The following is an 18,842-nucleotide window of genomic DNA, read 5'->3' on the forward strand; positions in this document are numbered from 1 at the left end:
GGGGGGGGCTCTGCTATCAGTGGCAGATCGAGGGCTTGGGAGCATTTTTTAAAAACAAACTCCCAGAATCTTTTAGCCAGTGTGATCATTGCTCCAGGCTCTGAAAACACTGGAGGATAATTTAATGAATGGCAAAGAAAATTACACCCCATATGTTTGCATATCAAGCCCCATATGTCTGCATAAGAAGGTTCAGATGTATTCTGTGTTGTGATAGACAACAGAACAAAAACGAGTGAAAGATGTAAGGAAGCAGAGTTTGAAATGAAAGCAGCAGGTAAATGGCAAATATGAAATGTACTGTCTTGAGTTTATAGGCCTGATGGGGGCTGTTAGTGAAAGAACCTTTTGGAGGTCACTAATTCATGGGGTTTTCCTGAGCTGGAGGTGACGTAACACCACATAAAACAACAACAGAATGTGTATAATATTAGGGAAAAGCTTAAAGAGCCCTTATCCTGAGTTGTACAGTTCTTTCTTGTTTGTAACAACCCAGCTAGTGCTTAAATACTAGACATCTTCAGTAGATATGCATTTAACACAGTGCTCACTTGGAGGAGTGCTAGGCACCATTTGTTTATTTATTAATTTATTTAATACAGTTTATACTCTGGTCTGTGATTAGAAAGGCTTTCAGAGCAGCTTGCATGTATTAAAAAAGATAAGACAGTTTTTTACCAGGCTTACATTTGAAAAAGACATGACATACAAGAAAAATGTGGAAAGAAAAAAGGAAAATGAGAAAACTCAAGTATAAGCTCTTAAAAGCTTTAATTTGTTCAACTGGGTAGAATGGCTACTGGATGGCAGACAAGGAGACACAAAGGCTGATTATTATATATTTTTTGATACCCTTCTTTTGCCAATGCATTAAACTATTTATATTTTTTCTGGAGATGGGAGCTGGGCAGCCCTTCAACAATCAGTTTCTCCCTCACTCGGGCCCCCGAGGACCAGCTGTGCCCCCTGGGATGAATCCTGCCAACATGGGCGGTGTGATGAGTGCTTCAGGGATGCCTTCAATGAGCATGAACACTGCAAGGGCTCCCACCATGAATGCCCTGTATGGTGGACAGCGGATGCCCCAGCATGGATACCCTGGTCCCCCACAAGGCCAGCAGATCCCTAGGCAAAGCGTCAAGCGAGCCTACTCCAATGAGGTGAGCACAGAGCAAGAGTGGGTTTGAAAGCTATGACTTGTGAACAGTTTATCCGAGGCTAGATACACAAATGCAAAGCAATAGGTAAGTTTTAGGAAGATCCATTGGAAGTGGGAAGTTGATTTGTCTGTTTCTTGATGAAATATTCTGTGAGTGTGGCTTTATGTAAATTTATTTCCCTCAGTCTCAGAATGGGTAGAACAGAGAACTAGGTTTCAAGGATAAAACTGAAATAGAAAAGTTTGCAGATAGATGCAGTGTCATTTTGTTGAGGCTACATGTTTTGGTGCAAAAGGTTTCAGCTTCAGTTCCTAGCACTTCAAAGTACAGTGGTGCCTCGCTTGACAACGTTAATTTGTTCCAGTGAAATCGCTGTAGAGTGAAAAAGTCGTCAAGCAAAATAAAAAGCCCATTGAAACGCATTGAAAACCGTTCAGTGTGTTCCAATGGGTTGAATACCTGCTTGTCCAGCGAAGATCCTCCATACGGCGGCCATTTTCGGTGCCTGTAAAACAAGGAATCCACCCTAGAAAACAGCAGGGGGCCATTTTCTTCAGCCAGTGGCCATTTTGAAACCTGACAGTCATCTGTTTGCTGATCGTCGTAAAGCGAAAATCAGTTCCTGAAGCAGGGAACCGATCATCGCACAGCGAAAAAACCCCATGTAAAACATCGTTTTGTGATTGCAAAAGCGATTGCAAAAACATCGTCATGAAGTGGATTTGTCGTTATACAGGGTAATCGTCCAGCGAGGCACGACTATATGGGTGGAAGGGAAGACCGGTCAGAAAACGTGGAGAGCTGTTGCAAATTAGTATATAAAACTGTGACCTAAATGGGCCATTGATCTTACCAGTCTGAAACAGCTTCCTGTGTTCCACAATACAGGCATACGTTAATCATGGAGTCAGCTTTTCTTTGGTTTGGGGAATGCATGGAAGATGAAAGCACAGAAATATGAGGGGAAGTTTAAAACAACCAGAAGTTTAACCATTATTATGAAGAGACCTCACCTATAGAATATGGATTGCAAAATGGGAAGACGTTTGTACTTAATTAGGCTGGATTTAAACTATCTGAAGAGGAGGAAAGAAGCAACAACATAATGCATTACATATATTGTGTGTACAAAGGTCAGTACACAACAGACAAAAGCGGTATCCATATAGTAGTGACAGTGACAACAAGGACAAATTGGGTGGAATAGCCAATACCCTGGAAGATAGAGACAACATTCAACAGATCTTGATAGGCTTGAGCTCTGGGTTGAAAACAACAGAATGAAATATAACAGGGATAAGTGCAAGTTCCACATCTGGAAAAAAGAAACCAAATGTACAATTATAAGATGAGAGATGCATGCTTCAATAATGCTACATGCAAGAAATATCTTGGAATTATTGTAGTTCACAAACTGAATATTAGTCAACAGTGTGATGTGACTACGAAACAAGCCAATGCTTTTTAGGCTGCATTAGCAGGTGTATTGTGTCCTGTTCCCATAAAGTACTGGTTCCCTTCTATTTAACACTGCTTAGGCCTTGTTTTGTGTACTATGTCCAGTTCTGGTCACCACACTTAAAAAAGGGTTCAGACAAACTGGAACGTATTCAGAGGAGGGCAACAAGGATGACCATGAGACTAGAAACCAAGCCCTGTAAGGAAAGACTGAAAGAAGTGGACATGCTTAGCCTTAAAAAAAGAAGACTGAGGGAGAGCTATGAAAGCATTCTTCAGGGTAAAAGTAGTCAAACAGAGGAGGATAGAATCTGATTTTAATCATTCTCAAGTGCAGGACATGTAATAATCAGCTCCAGTTGCAGGAAGCCACATTTTGATTGAATATCAGGGGAAATTTCCTATTAGGACAGTACAACAGTCAAAACAGTTATCTCAGGAGGTGGTGAGTGCTCCAATGCTGGGGGCCTTCAGGAGAAAACTGGGCAACCATCTGTCAGATCTGCTTTGATTTGGATTCCTGCATTGAGCGGTGGGTTGGACTCAGTGCCCTGATAGGTCTCTTCCAACTCCATTATTCTATGAGTCTATCAACACTTGAACCAATCACTTTCTTATTCTGGCAACATCCATTGATCCCTTCAGCTACTTTGCCAAAATCTTAATTGACCTCTGGATTAGGGAGTTAATTCTGGCAGTTGTTCTGTAACTTTAAAGCGACCTTTATCATGTATCCCCGTGATTGAGGACAATAAAGAAACAGGGATGACAGCTTGACCCACCAGGGATGACTAATTGGGACACATCCAAATTGTGCCCAGTTCAGAATCCTTTTGGAAGCCTTTCTGTGAAAGCATTATTGGCAAACAAATCTTATTTCTCTTCTACTATTTCATACATTACTGGCTGACAGAAATTTTCAGAGAGAAATAAGAGTCTCGTTACAAACCTTGCAGAGCTTAGATAAATTAGTTTTTACTGTGGTTCCAAGAACATGCCAGTTAGGGGATTCCAAGGGATATACTCCATGAAAAGTAACTTTTCCAAGTTCTTCAGTGTAACCTATCAAATTTCACACATAGTTTCTGCAATCTGTTTCAAGGGCAGTCAGTAGATATGCATTCTCATTCTAACTGACCGCTCAATGTAGCCACCGTATAGAAAGTATCTATTTATTCTACTTGTGTTGTACTTTTGTACAAAGTATAATGGATGTGAGAAGAAGTCATAGTGGCAGTAACACTATAGAGTCTAGGCCCTAGGTTTTTCAAAATGGTTCTGAGAGTTTCCTTGTGCTAAATGAAGTTCCAGACATTACCTCAGTTTACAGGAGTTCCAGATGACCGTGATGGACGACTAGTTGGGACAAATCCATCATCAATTTTGCAGCATTTCTGTGCTCTCTAAACATTCCTTCCAACCTTTTCTTATAATATTAAATATGTTAAGGAAAAAAGACAAAATAGCTGCACATGCCTTTTCAAAAGAAAGTACCAGAAGCACTTGAAGAATAATATGCAGCCCATTTTTGAAGCTCCATGGTATTGAGAGATCACAAAAAAGCAGCACCTGCCTGGGTTTTGTTCCAGATCTGTAGAAAATCCTTCTGTGTGCTACATGGTACAATTAAGGTTTCATTGCTTTTGCACTCCACATATGGTTTATGGCCCCTTTTTTACTGCATTCTTGCTATATTTAAAGTTTGGTTGATGCTAGTATTTTTGGTTGATTAGACAAGTTTGTGGTTGAATCTATCAGATATTTTGGAGTGTTTTTAACTGTTATTTGTAAACATTTTCTTTCCTTGTAAACTGTTTTGAAATTCCTTTCCTGGGTAAATATAGTACAATATTGCAAAAATAGTAAAGAAACAATACGTGATTATTATTGTTCTATCTTTCATGTCTTTTCTAGGGTTATCCAGGACAACAGTATATACAGGGTGGCCAGTATGCCTCCCAGGCTGGACAGTATGCTCCTAATGCACCTCCACCATCTGCTCCATCCCCATCATATCCTGGCCACAGGATGCCCATGCAACAGGGAATGAGCCAGTATCTCTCAGCCTCTGGCACTAGTGGTCCATACTATAAGGTATCCAACTTGCAATGGTAACCATTCCCCAAGCTTCTCCTCTAATGGAAGGGAGGAAGAGAATATCCAAGAGGAGTGAACTCACCCTGAGAGAGATGGAAAATGAGGGCAGAAGGGATGTGCCTTACTTTAACATAAACCAAAAGAACACTTTGTTATTTTTCTTTTTCATTGAAGTTTTAGTATTTTATTAATCTGAGATCCCTAGTTTTTGTTCAGACATATCCTATGAACTTAAGCCTCAACTAAATAACAGGCAGATTTAGAGATGGAAAATGTAAGTTGCTGAGGGATTCTGGGAGTTGTAGATGAAAGAACTCCATAAACATTTCCTTTCTCTGGACAGATTTCTCTAATTATTGAAGAAAAGGGCTCTTCTGCCCTCAGGGTGAAACCATATACCAGTAGTAGAAATATGTTCTGAGGTAGAGTTTGGAAATTTCCTTTTTTGTATTACAACTCCTAGAAGCCCCTGCTGGCTATTCTTGCTGTGAGATTCTATAGTCTTGTCCAAACTGTGGTGAGAAGGCATAGGGTCCAGCTCAATGGCTGGAGCTAAGCAGGTTTAAATATACTTAAGGCCTAAACAGGAGGCTCTGTTAAGTACTCTTGAATTCCGTAACACAAGGCAGGTTGTGTATAATGTACCCCACCAGTAGTCAAAGTAAGTATGGAGTAGATAAAAACAAAATCTACCAATATATTTCAGACCATTTTAAATGTCAGTGGCACTTCATCAGGAAAATCTGCAAAAGATGGACATATAACATCACAAACTTAAATGTGTTCCTACAGGCAGTTTCATAACCCTGTGAACCTGTGGTGTATGTTTATTTGTCCCTGTCTTAAATCACATATCAGGAAAACTGTAAAGACAGTTTGAAATGATAGTTTGAGAAAAACACATGAATAATATCTACTATTAAAATATAAGGGCACCATTGCTACTGGGAAGATAAATCCTGTAAAATAGAAGATTTCTTCTGTAGGGCAGTGGTGAAAAATCACAAGTAGGAGAAAGGGTTTTTTGGTTAGGGTTTTTTTCCCCCAAAAAAGGTGGCGCTTAACATTTTGAAAAGATGCATTTCATTAGTCTTAATTAATTTCATAACCTTGAAAGGTTGATTTAACACTACTGATTCCTCTTCATGGTCTCTGTGAATACACACTAATGGGGGTTAATTCGCACTTGCGTGGAGCAGCCTCGGAACTTTCTAGCTCCAGCACATGGTGCCAGGACCTCCCCCATGCTGGCTATAACTTCACCCCTGGCACCAAGTGCCTAAGTTGTTTTTCGACCACCGCTGTTGCAGCTTCATTTGGAACTTAGTGCACTCAGTCAAACAATCAATCTTACCTTTCCCTCTCTTCCTTGCACCTCCCTGGCTTGATTCTGGACCACTGACCTCGCTTTACAACTTTGAGTTATCTGCAAAAAGAAAAAAAAGGTTTAATTATTGTGTTGATTACTTTGAGTTTATGGCCTCACTGGGCCTCTTTAAGAGGTGCAAGGTGTGCTCAAACAAAACTCCCCTCTCCAACGGACATTTCCGTTGCTTATTTTGCCTCAGGGAAGAACATCAGTTGGCCGTGTGCATCTTTTGCAAATACTTTATGAAGCTGGCTCCAATGTCTTAAATCATTTCTTTGGGAAAAATCCCTTTCACCATCTCAAACTGTCTCTATAGATTGCCCCAAAACTCTGTAACCATCTCCGGCAGCTTTGCCCGAGGTTGCAACCCAAAGAGCAGCCAAACCAAAATGATGAAAATGGCAGCCAAACCGAAATCATCCTCAGGCTTGAGGTTGACCGCCGCAGTGTAGACACCATTTCAGTCTTCGACATTGAGTTCGAAGAAGAAGAAGAAAACTCCTAAGCCTGCTAAAGATGCAGAAGTTTCAGCACCACGGCCGGAGATATCCTGGCAACATTAGGTAAGCCTGAGTGTAACCTCGGGGGAGGAGGATGTACCCCTGCAGCTGCCGCCGCCGCCTTCCCCTTCTGTCAGTGATATTCCTGACTGGGGTAACACCTCTCTAGAGGTTCTTCAATTGGCACAGGCAACCTGCGGCCTCGCCATCACAGTTGGCTCCGACTGAGGTTCCTCATAAGAGAACCCATAAATCCTGATACCTGGAGCCACCTGAGCAACCGGACCCATATAGCCAGCAGTTGGAGCCGAGGGGATACCCTGCTCGTTGAGGCCTGTGGCATTGCCTTGACTACTCGCCGGCGTATGAGGCAAAGGACTTTGAACGGGACCTGCCTTTTCATCCAGGACCCTATCAATATGACCCTTGCCCTTGGTATGGACACTACGAATCCTATGCTCAGCCCTTTTTGCTGACTCCACCTCAGTATCGCGGATGGTGCGAGCTGAAGAAGGCTATATTCCCCCGCCTCCTTCTCGACCTCGCAAGAGGCACCTGCCGCCAGCCTCTGCTACCATCGGAGGTGCCAATCAATCTCGGCTGGTGTCTGACCCAGATGTGGGCTGTGCAGGCTATGTTTACCCTGCAGTCAGACCCAAGGCGAGCTTGGCTCAATCCCGAGCTGGAGAAGACTTGTCCCCAGGAACACTAGAGAAGGCACCTTAGTCCCCTTCCAATGATTGGGACTCTGACTCAGGTGTCTGAGGGAGAGGAGGACTCACCAACAAATATTCCTACTCCTGTGTCGGATGTGGCAGACAACGATCCCCCATCTCCATCAGAGGATTATTCCTCCTCCTCACACCTCATTCACCAAATAGCGAAGGTCCTCGAGCTTGATGTCGAGGTGCCTGCAGTCAAGAAATCAGACAGGATATATGAAGACATCACTCAAGAACAGACTCCTCTAGTATGCCTCGTATTCATACCTTCCTTCTCTGAACTCATGAGAGACTCATGGCTTAAACTTTCCACCTCCTATCAGGTTTCGAGGAGGACTGAGAATCTGTATAAGATGTATGGTGCTCATACAGATTGCCTCTTAAACCACCCTCTACCAAATTCTTTTGTTGTTGACAGCACACAAAACAGGGTCCGGAATCATTCTGCTACTTCTCCTTCTGACAAAGAAGGACGCAAGTTGGATATCCTGGGCCGCAGAATGTACTCTCTAGGCTGTTTGGGCCTCAGGGTAGCCAACTATTTGGCTGCCATGGGTGCTTACCACTGCCATTTATGGAATTTGGGACTGCCCGGTCTGGAAATGGCTCCTGAGGATGTTAGAGCCCAGGGCCTCTCATATCATCAGGAGGCCATGAGACTCACAAGACACGGGCGCATTGCCGCCCGCCACACTTTAGAAGCACCTTCCAAGCAGTTGGCCACAGCCATCTCTCTATGCCGTCATGCTTGGCTGCGCTCTGCTGGCATTTCCGAAGACGCCAGGGCACGGATAGAGGACCTGCCATTTGATGGAGCAGGACTTTTCGATGAAAAGACCGATGAGATACTCAACAACCTTCTCAAGCTCCGGAAGACGGCACGGTCCTACTCTGTGGAGCAGTCTCGCCCAAGAGGCGCCTGGAGGCCTTCTTACCAGCCTAGGGAGTATCAAGATCACCAGAGACTGCAGGCTCAAAGTTACCAGCCTGCACCTCCTAGGCAAGTGGGCAGGCAGCTCCCCCTCCAGCAAAAATGCCGACAATACCGCAAAAACAAGCAGTCTCTTTAATGCTTACAGTTTCTCCATTGTTGACCAGTCAGTCCGTTTGGCCCCTTTCTTGCACTCCTGGTATTCCATCACATCTAATTCTTGGCTACGCTATTGATAGTCCCCCCCATCACAGGCCATTTCAGGTCCACCACTCCCCCCCCCTTTGGAAGATGAAATTCAAACCCTGCTGGATAAAGATGCCATTGTTCCTTTGCATCTCCCTGATGTTTCAGTAGGTTTCTATTCAGGTTATTTTACCATCCCCAAGAAGGATGGAGGCCTCCGTCCAATTCTTGATCTTCATGGCCTGAACTCTTTAATTACTTTAATTAATTACTTTAATTTCGTATGGTTTCCCTGGACTCTGTTATCCACATGTTACATCATGGGGATTGGTTCACGGTGATTGACCTCAAGGATGCTTATTTTCACATTAGCATCAGGTTGGATGTCGTGAGTTCAGCCAAAGAAAATCTGGAATCTGAGGGGTTAATTAGAGCGGAGGAAAATGCTGGGCAATCAGAATCGCAGACAACTGAATCACCACCAGATTCTCCTCCACCAGTAGCCAGAGTGAGGGATAAGCTTCGGCAAGGAGTCATGACACGAAGATCAGAGGCTCACATGAATGCTCCCCATAGGAACATCAGGTTGACCAGCCCTGAGTTTTAGCAGAATGAAGTGTTTAAATAACTGTTGCTGCTATAAAGTATGCACCCAGACGCTGGAAGTTTGTGGAAGCAACAAATCAACACTCTGGCTTGCATCCATGCTCCTGCTTATCTTGGACTTTGTTCTCTGGATCCTTGGCTTTGGACTCTGACTTCTGACTACAGTTTGTGTTTTGGCTCTGGCATTTTGGTATCTGCTTTGCATCTTCTGGACTTGTGATATTGGACTGGCTAATTGGACTTTTGCCTGTTGAAACCCCCTGGGAATGTGACATCGGAGCACTGGCGTTTCGTAAGGTTCTCAGTAGGAGGCAAGACCTATGAGTTTAAAGCCCTCCCCTTTGGTTTGTCCATTGCACCCCTGGTGTTCACTAAATGTCTAGCTCCAGTGGTGGCACACTTGCGTCTTTTGGGAGTCACAGTTTACCCATATTTGGATGACAGGCTCCTAGTAGATGAGTCCCAGTCACGAGCTCGTAGACATACAGACTTAACGCTTCCCTCTTGTCAACATTACGACTGAGTCCACCTTGCACCCTACCCAACGTGTAAATTATATAGGAGCTACTTTGGATGCTTCCTTGGGTCAAGCCTTTCTCCCCAAAAATAGAATTTTGAAGATGGAATCTGTATTATGCTCCTTCTCCTCAGGTGCATGGATCCCCGCCCTCAAAGTCCAGCAATTCTGGGGCTGATGGCATCCACCATGGCCATGGTGCAACATGCACAGGTGAAGATGAGGTCTCTTCAGGCCTGGTTCCTGTCACTCTTCTCGATGACTCACGACCACCCGTCCACACTACTGCAGGTTACGCTAGAGCTTGCTGCACAGCTCAACTGTTGTAGACTCCCTTCCAGTTTGCTGGTAGGAAGGCCTTTTGGCTTCTTGACTCCTGTGGTCCAGGTCGTTGCCGATGCCAGCCTGACAGGCTGGGGAGCTCATCTTGGCCGCCACGCAGTTCACAGCTGCTGGTCTTCGATGAAGGCTGGCCTTCATATCAACGAGCGGGAGCTCCTAGCAATTGCCAGAGCATTTTGAACCTTCGAGCCCCTGCTCCAGGGTCGAGTAATCCAAGTGGCGTCAGGCAATACAGTTTATTATATAAACAAACAGGGTGGCACTGACTCTTTACACCTTCTGTTTCACACCATCAACCTCTGGGAATGGTGCTTTGTCCAGTACATATACCCAGTGGCTGTGCATGTAGCAGGCAAAGGGAATTCCTTTGCAGACCATCTAAGCGGGCTACAGTCCTGCTCCCACGAATGGGCTCTGGACAATGCAACCTTTCACCACCCCTGCCGCCAATGGGGAACTCCAGAAGTAGATACCTTTGCGTCCCAAGCCAACAAAAAATGTACCAGGTATTGCTCGTGAGCCAGCGTCAGCCACCAGTCCCTAGTCGACATGGTCTAGAGGGGCGGGGTATAAATTTAATTAATTAATTAATAAATAAATAAATAAATAAATAAATAAATAAATAAATAAATAAATAAATAAATAAATAGGGGACACCTTTCTGATACAATGGTCATCTGGCCTCTTTTACATGTTCCCACCCATTCCCCTTCTCCAAAGGACCGTGATAAGGACACGAACATGCAGACATGATCCTTATAGCCCCGTGGTGGCCTCATCAGCCATGGTTCTCAATTCTACTCTCCAGAGATTTAGAGTACATCAGGCTGAAGATGGTCCCTCACCTACCATCTTGGGACAAAGGATGGATTTTTCATCTGGATCTCAAATCCCTCCATCTGACAGCCTGGAGACTTCCCGACTGTAGCAGATGTGCTAAACCATGTCCGCAAGCCCTCAACTTCTTCAACCTACTCCTATAAATGGAATGTGTTCTGTAGATTTGTGTCAACACACCACTTATCTTTCACCCCAACAGCTCTAGATGCACTTTTTGAATTTCTCCTCCACCTGTTTTGATGAGGGCTTTCATACTCAGCCTTAAAAGTCTACACAATTGCCATTGTAGCCCACCAGCCTCCTTCTTCTCAAGCAGTCATGCTCTTTAGACATCCTACCTTGAAGCATTTCCTGCGAGGGCTGAAAAATATGTGGCCTGCCTCCAAACCCCTAATGCTACAGTGATCACTCCAACAAGTTCTTCAACGACTCATGACGCCTCCCTTTGAACCCTTGGCTTCTACTTCACTTCGCTTGTTGTCCTTCAAGACTGCATTCCTCCTGGCAGTAACCTCAGTGTGGAGGGCTGGAGAACTAGCTGCGTTGAGAGCAGACCCTCCTTTCCTGCAGTTTCACCCAGACAAGTTGACTCGGCATCCAGACCTTACCTTTTTGCCCAGGGTTTCGTCTTCTTTCCACTTGAATCAACCAATTGTGCTTCCTGCTTTCTTTCCCTCACCAACCTCACCACTCAGAAAAGCTCTACACTCCCTTGATGTCAAGCAAGTTGTCTCATATTCACCGCACGGCCACTTTCCGTACATCCCAACGACTCTTTGTCACCTTTGCCAGCCCCTCTATGGGAGCATCAGCTTCCTCTCAGACCATTTCTAGATGGATAGTCCAGACCATCCACCTCGCCTATGATTTAGCTGAGACTCCTCTTCCAGGCCCAATCAGAGCTCACTCTACAAGAGCTGCAGCGTCCTCAATGGCCTTTCTCCATGGAGTAGACATTGCAGGCATCTGCTGAGCTGCCGCAGGGGTCACTCTGTCTACCTTCGTCTCCCATTACCACCTAGATATCCGGGCTGAGGCTGCGGTGAATCGAGCTCTCCTGGCTTCTGCACTTTCATGACATCCCTCCTCTGGGTAAGTGAGCTTGCTAGTCACCCATTAGTGTGCATTCGCAGAAACCATGAAGAAGAAGAGGTTACCTACCTGTAACTCTGGTTCTTTGAGTGGTCATCTGTGAATTCACACTCCCTGCCTGTCCTCCCTACTGTCCCTCACGTGTGTCATTGCCTGCTGTGCAGCAGCGGTCGGTTCCATGGAACTGAGGCACTCGGTGCCGGGAGCGGGGTTATAGCCAGCGTGGGGGAGGTCCTGGCACCATGTGCTCGAGCTAGAAAGTTCTGAGACTGCACCACGCAAGCACGGATTAACCGCATTAGTGTGAATTCACAGATGACCACTCAAAGAACCAGAGTTACAGGTAGGTAACCTCTTTTTCTTATCGGAACTGGAAGTGATAAAAATTGTGCTGATGCTCATTTATTTGTGATAGTGTCTGAGGCAGGACAGGGGAGGACATTTTAACAGGAAAACATTTTATTTGGAGTCAGTTTATTAAACTTATGGCATTGCTTTTCATACTCTTTCCGGTGATTAATTATATTCAAAGATGTTGTACAGCTTTGAATTCTGTTTTGTAAACATATATTTTAGTCACTGGAGAACAATATTACTGATTGAAACTGCTGCATTTTAAAGGAATAATTGTGAATATATATTTAATGTGGTTTATGACATTGCTTCTAACAGCATATTGAAGTTTTATAACAACTTTTATTGTAAGAACCATTATAATCAAAAGTTTCCAAAACACATGCTAACAAATATTTTTATTCATCCTGTTGTTTTTTTATTCTGCATTGTTAACTGGGTTCCCATTTTGTGGACTATACATTTTATTCATTTTATTTATTACGTTTTATCATGTTCTTCCACAAAAAGAAGTGCCCAAGTAAGCTAACAGACTTTGCTAATAATAAATTAAAGGTAAAAGGTAAAGGTTCCCCTTGACAATTTTTGTCCAGTCGTGTCCGACTCTAGGGGGCGGCGCTCATCCCGCTCTTCAAGCCATAGAGCCAGCGTTTGTCCGAAGACAATCTGTCCGTGGTCACATGGCCAGTGTGATTTAGACACGGAACACTGTTTACCTTCCCACCGAGATGGTACCTATTTATCTACTCGCATTTGAATGCTTTCGAACCGCTAGGTTGGCGGGAGCTGGGACGAGCAACGGGCGCTCACTCCGTCGCGTGGATTCGATCTTACAACTGCTTGGTCTTCTGACCCTGCAGCACAGGCTTCTGCGGTTTAGCCCACAGCGCCACCACGTCCCTTAAATTAAATAAATTAAGCAACGATTTAACCACAGTCATCACTGTTTCCTAAAGTTATTATTGAGAAATAAATTTAAATGTCGCAAATAGCACAAATACAGTGGTGCCTCGCTTAACAACGATAACCCGTTCCAGGAAAATCGCCATTAAGCGAAAACATCGTAAAGTGAAAATAAAAACCCCATTGAAACGCATTGAAACCTGTTCAATGTGTTCCAATGGGGTAAAAACTCACCGTCCAGCAAAGATCCTCCATACGGCGGCCATTTTCGCTGCCTGTATAGCAAGGAATCTGTCCCTAAACACAGCGGGGAGCCATTTTAACTACCCGGCAGCCATTTTGAAACTGCCGATCAGCTGTTCTAAAAACATCGTTTTGCGAAGAATCCGTTTCCGAAGCAGGGAACCGATCATAAGGCAAAATTCCCCCATTTAGACCATTGTTTTGCAGTCGCAATTGCGATCGCAAAAAGATCGTCATAAAGCGGATTCATCGTAATGCAGGGCAATCGTTAAGCGAGGCATCACTGTACATAAAGAACCTCAAATTTCCTTGTTTCAAAACCAACAGGTCTCTGGCAAACAGATGCCAACCAGAAGGTATTAAGAGATTACCCACAAGAGATGGATTGTAGGATAATTATAAATAATATAATGCTAGCAGTTTCTTTTCAGTTCTAGTTTAACAGTCACAGAGCTTTGATAAATCATTTTTTAAAACTACATATCCCAGAATTCCCTACCTTGAATGGCTACAGAAGCTGTGGGTCAAAAAACTAAATTTTCAAGTAGTTGACAAAATTACCCTTGTTTAAATTCTCATTCAGCCACAGAGATCACTGAGTGAACTTGGATCACTCATTGTTTCTTAGCCTAACTTACATACATCACAGGCTTGTCATGAGGATGATATTTGAGAGAGAACCATGTATATCACCTTGAGCTCCTTACAGAAATAGATGAGATATAAATATGATAAATGCATGAATATGTGAATGAATTATTAAACTGGCAATTTATTTTCTTGACACTTGGAATAGTTTGGAAATATAGAGTATTCTGATAACAGTTGTCTTTGGACTTACCTTTTCTAGCCGACTGATCAGTTCAATGGTCAAACTGCCAATTTCAATGGAGGCAGCTTCAACAATTATGGACAGACTACTATGAATGGGGTGAGTCCTCTTGTTCATTTCCATCAAGATTTGTCTAATTGTGTAGCAAAGATGTGGAACAATGTCCTTTTCTCTTTTAATGCTATTTCTCACAGAGAATTGCAGTGTGATGTAGTGGAGGGACTTGGGACTCTGGAGAACAGGGTTCAAATCCCCACTTGACCATGGAAACTCACCAGGGAGTAGAACCAGTAAAACCACTCCTTAAACATCTCCCTTACCTTGAAAGCCCTGTTAGGGTCCCTATAAGTTGGTTCTGACTTGACCGCATGGGACACACACATACATACACTATATTTCTCATGGATTGCTTTAGCATTTCCTTGTATTTATTGTTTATTAGTTACCTCTTTATCTTATCTTTCTCCCTCAAAGAGCCGAAGGTGGCATATATGGCTTTTCTTTTGAGCTGTCCTCACAGCTATTTTGTGAGATTAGTAAGGCTGAGAGATGTCATCCAGGTCAATTAGCAAGTTTCAAGGCTCAGTGGGTACTTCCTACATGCTAGCCATCAAGGCAAACAGGATATTCTTTAGTTTCCAAAAATCTAATGATACCCTTGTGAGTTTAGTCTGTCCACAAGATAGATCTATTCTTCTTTTTCTCAGTCTCACATACATAGCCACAGCCCCCCATGCATTTGCTTTTGCTTTCTTTCTGTCACAGAGCTGTCCTCAATTTATTGTTTTTTCTTGCTTTTTTTAAAAAAATGTGAATTCGTAAGAAAATTATATTCCATATAAACAAGACTCTGTTCCCATGTTTCATATTAATTAATCTGGAATTGCTATAATAATTTTGGACAGCTGTTTGTTAACATGGAATACATTCTCCCCTTCCAAAAAAGCATTTATTGAAGAAATAGATTTTAAAAAGTGAACAAGTTGAATGATTTGTGTTTTCTTAACATTCCCTCCATCTGGTCCATTTTTATTGGTTTTCCCTCTTGCTTTCTTAGACAACCAGCAATGTATATTTTCTGTCTTTCCTTACTGTAAAACAGGAGTCACATGTGCCCATTAAACTTAACCATAGTTTAGTATGAAGTATTCAGACTAGAATGGGATATAGTGGGCTCATGCACTCTCCCTCTTTTTTCCTTCTGTTTGTTGTGTCCAGATTGACAAACTGTGTAACATTAACTATGGTTAGTTTCAAACCAGGCAAATTCACACCATAGTTACTGAAGCTGGGTTGTCTAAGCTAACCATACTGTACTTAAAATCAGTGTTTAGAGAGGTTATTTGCTTGAACTTAACGAGCTCCAAAATCACTAAACATAACAAGCACGCTGGAGCCTCTTTTGTCTCAGGCCTCCAAGAGTGCTCACTCCTCTTCTCAAGTAGCTGCCATATATTGAATTTCAATATTGAATTTCAATATCAATTACTCAGAGAGACCAGCGTTACTTTAAAACTTAAACTTGTTTATTTGATCAGTAAAATATAATAAGTAAATCACCAGTTGATAATCAATTTCTCTCACTCACTGAACTCACTAACACACAGCTTCTAACTCTCACTGACTTTCTGGCACCCTGTCTCTCAGACTCACAGAACTCTCTCTCACATACTCCATACACTCCTTTATATCCCAGCCCCTCCCCCTTTTGCACCACCTTCCATTCCCTCATTGGCTCCTTTTCCACTGCTCAGCTGTGACGGACAGGTGAGGGCAGGGCTGAACCTTACAGTTTGAAACCAGGCAAAATCACACCATAGTTACTGAAGCTGGGTTGTCTAAGCTAACCATACTGTACTTAAAATCAGTGTTTGGAGAGGTTATTTGTTTGAACTTAAATTCCAGGATGTGCTGGCCAGGCTGGCTGAGGGAATCTGGGATTTTCAGTCCAAGCACATGCCTCTTCAAACTGTAGTTAAAAATAATAATTGTTCCAGGTTATAACTTTCAAGCTAATCGAAGTTTCCGGTGTTCCTTAGAGCCGTTTGAGAGACAAGATGCTAAAGGGAAGTGTTCAATCTTGAGACTCACTACAGTTCATTCTGGCTCATGCAACATATGACACTGAGTTACGGCTGAGTGTGATGTGCAAATGCAGCTGTTCTCTCCATGTGTATTAAATCTAGTGCTCTCAGCTTGCATCCAACTGTGCAAAACTAGTGTAATGTGTTGGTTGTCCTTTCAGCCTGGAAGATCCATGCCTGGTTACCCTAGCTCCCCTCTTCCTGGCAATCCCACACCTCCAATGACACCTGGAAGTAACATCCCCCCATACATGTCCCCAGGGCAAGATGTGAAGTCACCCTTCCTTCCAGACATCAAGCCAAACATGAATTCTTTGCATCCCTCCGCTTCTGGTAAGTGATACGTCTTTATCAGGTCCTCCTCTGTACTGAGAAGGAGTGTGGGTCCCTTCAAGCTCCATGGTTCTATGATCAAGGGGCTTTAGAGTTTGGCTGAAATGCATATGTGTGTACACACACACACAGACGAGAGAGAGAGAGAGGGCCATGGACTCTGTGAATATATGCATCTTCAGCCAGACCTGGAAAGCTAAGGGGCAAACTTAAGGAGGAACTTTCACAGGGCTTTGAATGCACCCTTGATTTTTCTCTTTCTGGATGAATACTGGATGAGTACTTCCTTTTCATCCCGGTAGTCTATTTGACCTAAGGAAGTTACAAGTGTAGCTATTAAATTAAAAGAGACCGTAAGTCAATTTTGTATTTGAAAACCTCACTTCTCAGAAACCAGGCCATGCTGACTAGGAGGTTCTGTGTGATATAGTCCTGTGGTTCTCAACCTTGGGTTATTCAGGTGTTCTTGGACTACAACTCCCAGAAACCTTGGCCAGCACAACAGGTGGTGAAAGCTTCTGAGAGTTGCACTCCAAGAACTCCTGAATGACCCAAGGTTGAGAACCACTGATATAGTCCAAACAAGTTATTTTTCCAAACTCTTTCAAATATTTCAATATCTTCCCTACATTGTGTTCTAGCTCCCAAATTCCAAATGCCCCGCGTACAACATTCATTGTACAACTTTGAAAACTAACGTCCCACAAAAAGTCATTCTGAGCACTTGTTGAGCACTCTGTTCCTCAGGATGGTTCCGAGTTCTAGCCTGAGATAACTGCCTTATTAAAGGAATTTCTGTCTGTGTTGTTACTGGGTGATAGTGGATGAGAAACAGGAGAGACCCTTTTAATGTATTTCTGTTTTTTGTTCCTGTGAAGGAAAATGTTACCCATCTGTTCCAAGACTCTAGTGGAGTGTTACGTTTTGTTTACAGTTTTCATCAGCCCCATCCAACAAGGGTCAGGGTCAGGGATGGTAGGAATTATAATGCAAAACATTGAGGCATTCCAGGTGGTTCCTATCTGTTTCACTTTGTCACTCCATCCCTATGCCTTCTTTTTATTTTCCCAACAGTCAGTCACCATTCCATAGTACAGGGGTCAGGGAACTTTTTTACCTTTTATCCCCCCCCCAAAAAAAAAATTATATACGCCGACATTATCCCCTTGATTCGAAAGGAAGGAAATCATACATTATTTGAATTAAAAATATTATTGACTCTACACAGGCTGTGTACCGAACTAGCAGGATGCGCCAAATTTGATAAAGATGTGCACTCGTGGCGCAGTGGTTAAAACGCTGTACTGCAGCTAAAACTGTGCTCACGACCTGGGGTTCAAATCCCAGGTAGCCGGCTCAAGGTTGACTCAGCCTTCCATCCTTCCGAGGTCGGTAAAATGAGTACCCAGCTTGCTGGGGGGGGGGGCAATGTGTAGCCTGTATAATTAAAAAAATTGTAAACCGCCCGGAGAGTGCTTGTAGCGCTATGGGGCGGTATATAAGTCCAATAAATAAATAAATAAATAAATAAATAAAATATTTTTGCTAGAACATATTGCACTCCAGCCATGGTGTGGTATAGAGAGTAGTAAGGTATCCAACGTTCCTAGCAAGTTGCATTAAATTTTTGCTAGCTCGCAGAGGATTTAATCATCACCAGAGTGGTGTTAGCAATGACATGCTTGGTAGAGACAGCCAACGCAGAATTGGGGGGGGGGCTTTCCCTACCACTTTAATCATTCTATATGTGGTGTGCAAAAAGGGTAAAGGTCATTTCACCCACCCTGGTGCCACAGCCCAAATCAAAGGACCAGTGTGCTTTTTTATCATTATCAATGGAAAACTCAGCAGTGGCCAGAGGATTGGAAAAGATCAGTCTACATCCCAATCCCAAGTCTGCTCATTACCCCCAGAATTTTCACTTTTACCCAATTTGGGGTAATTTACGCCTGTTCTCCGACCTATGCCATAGTATGTAAGTACATTCAGTCCCCAGTATATTGTTTTTTGGTCACACCACCAGCACATAATCACCTTTAAAGGTTCCCCCCCCTCCTTTTTGATGTATGGTGGGTCTGGCTGCAATATGCCTGCTTATCTTCTCTCTCCCCCCCCCCCCCCCCGGACATTGTGCTCTGTCTACAGATAGATTTCCACTCAGGGAATTATGTTTGCTGTTAGAGACGGGCATGAACCACTGGTTTAGCAGTTTGTACCAGTTCATTTTTTGTCCGAGCAAGTGTTTGGCGCTTCCTGGCTCCACCTCCTCCGGT

At 43.4% G+C, this 18,842-nt stretch overlaps 1 protein-coding gene across 5 annotated transcripts in view; it reads left to right on the top strand.

Annotated features, from left to right (window-relative positions):
* The window catches only part of ZMIZ2 (zinc finger MIZ-type containing 2), a 159,579-nt gene that overhangs the window by 100,772 nt on the left and 39,965 nt on the right, over nt 1-18,842 (top strand). For all 5 annotated transcript variants that reach the window (XM_072979010.2, XM_072979012.2, XM_072979011.2 and 2 more), the window contains 4 exons: nt 897-1,160; nt 4,533-4,712; nt 14,171-14,251; nt 16,398-16,569. In XM_072979010.2, the coding sequence (XP_072835111.1) occupies nt 897-1,160; nt 4,533-4,712; nt 14,171-14,251; nt 16,398-16,569 (697 nt within the window). The remainder of the gene's footprint in view (nt 1-896; nt 1,161-4,532; nt 4,713-14,170; nt 14,252-16,397; nt 16,570-18,842) is intronic.

Source organism: Pogona vitticeps, chromosome 8 (assembly GCF_051106095.1).
Source record: "Pogona vitticeps strain Pit_001003342236 chromosome 8, PviZW2.1, whole genome shotgun sequence".
In the NCBI taxonomy this organism is placed as follows: Eukaryota; Metazoa; Chordata; class Lepidosauria; order Squamata; family Agamidae; genus Pogona; species Pogona vitticeps.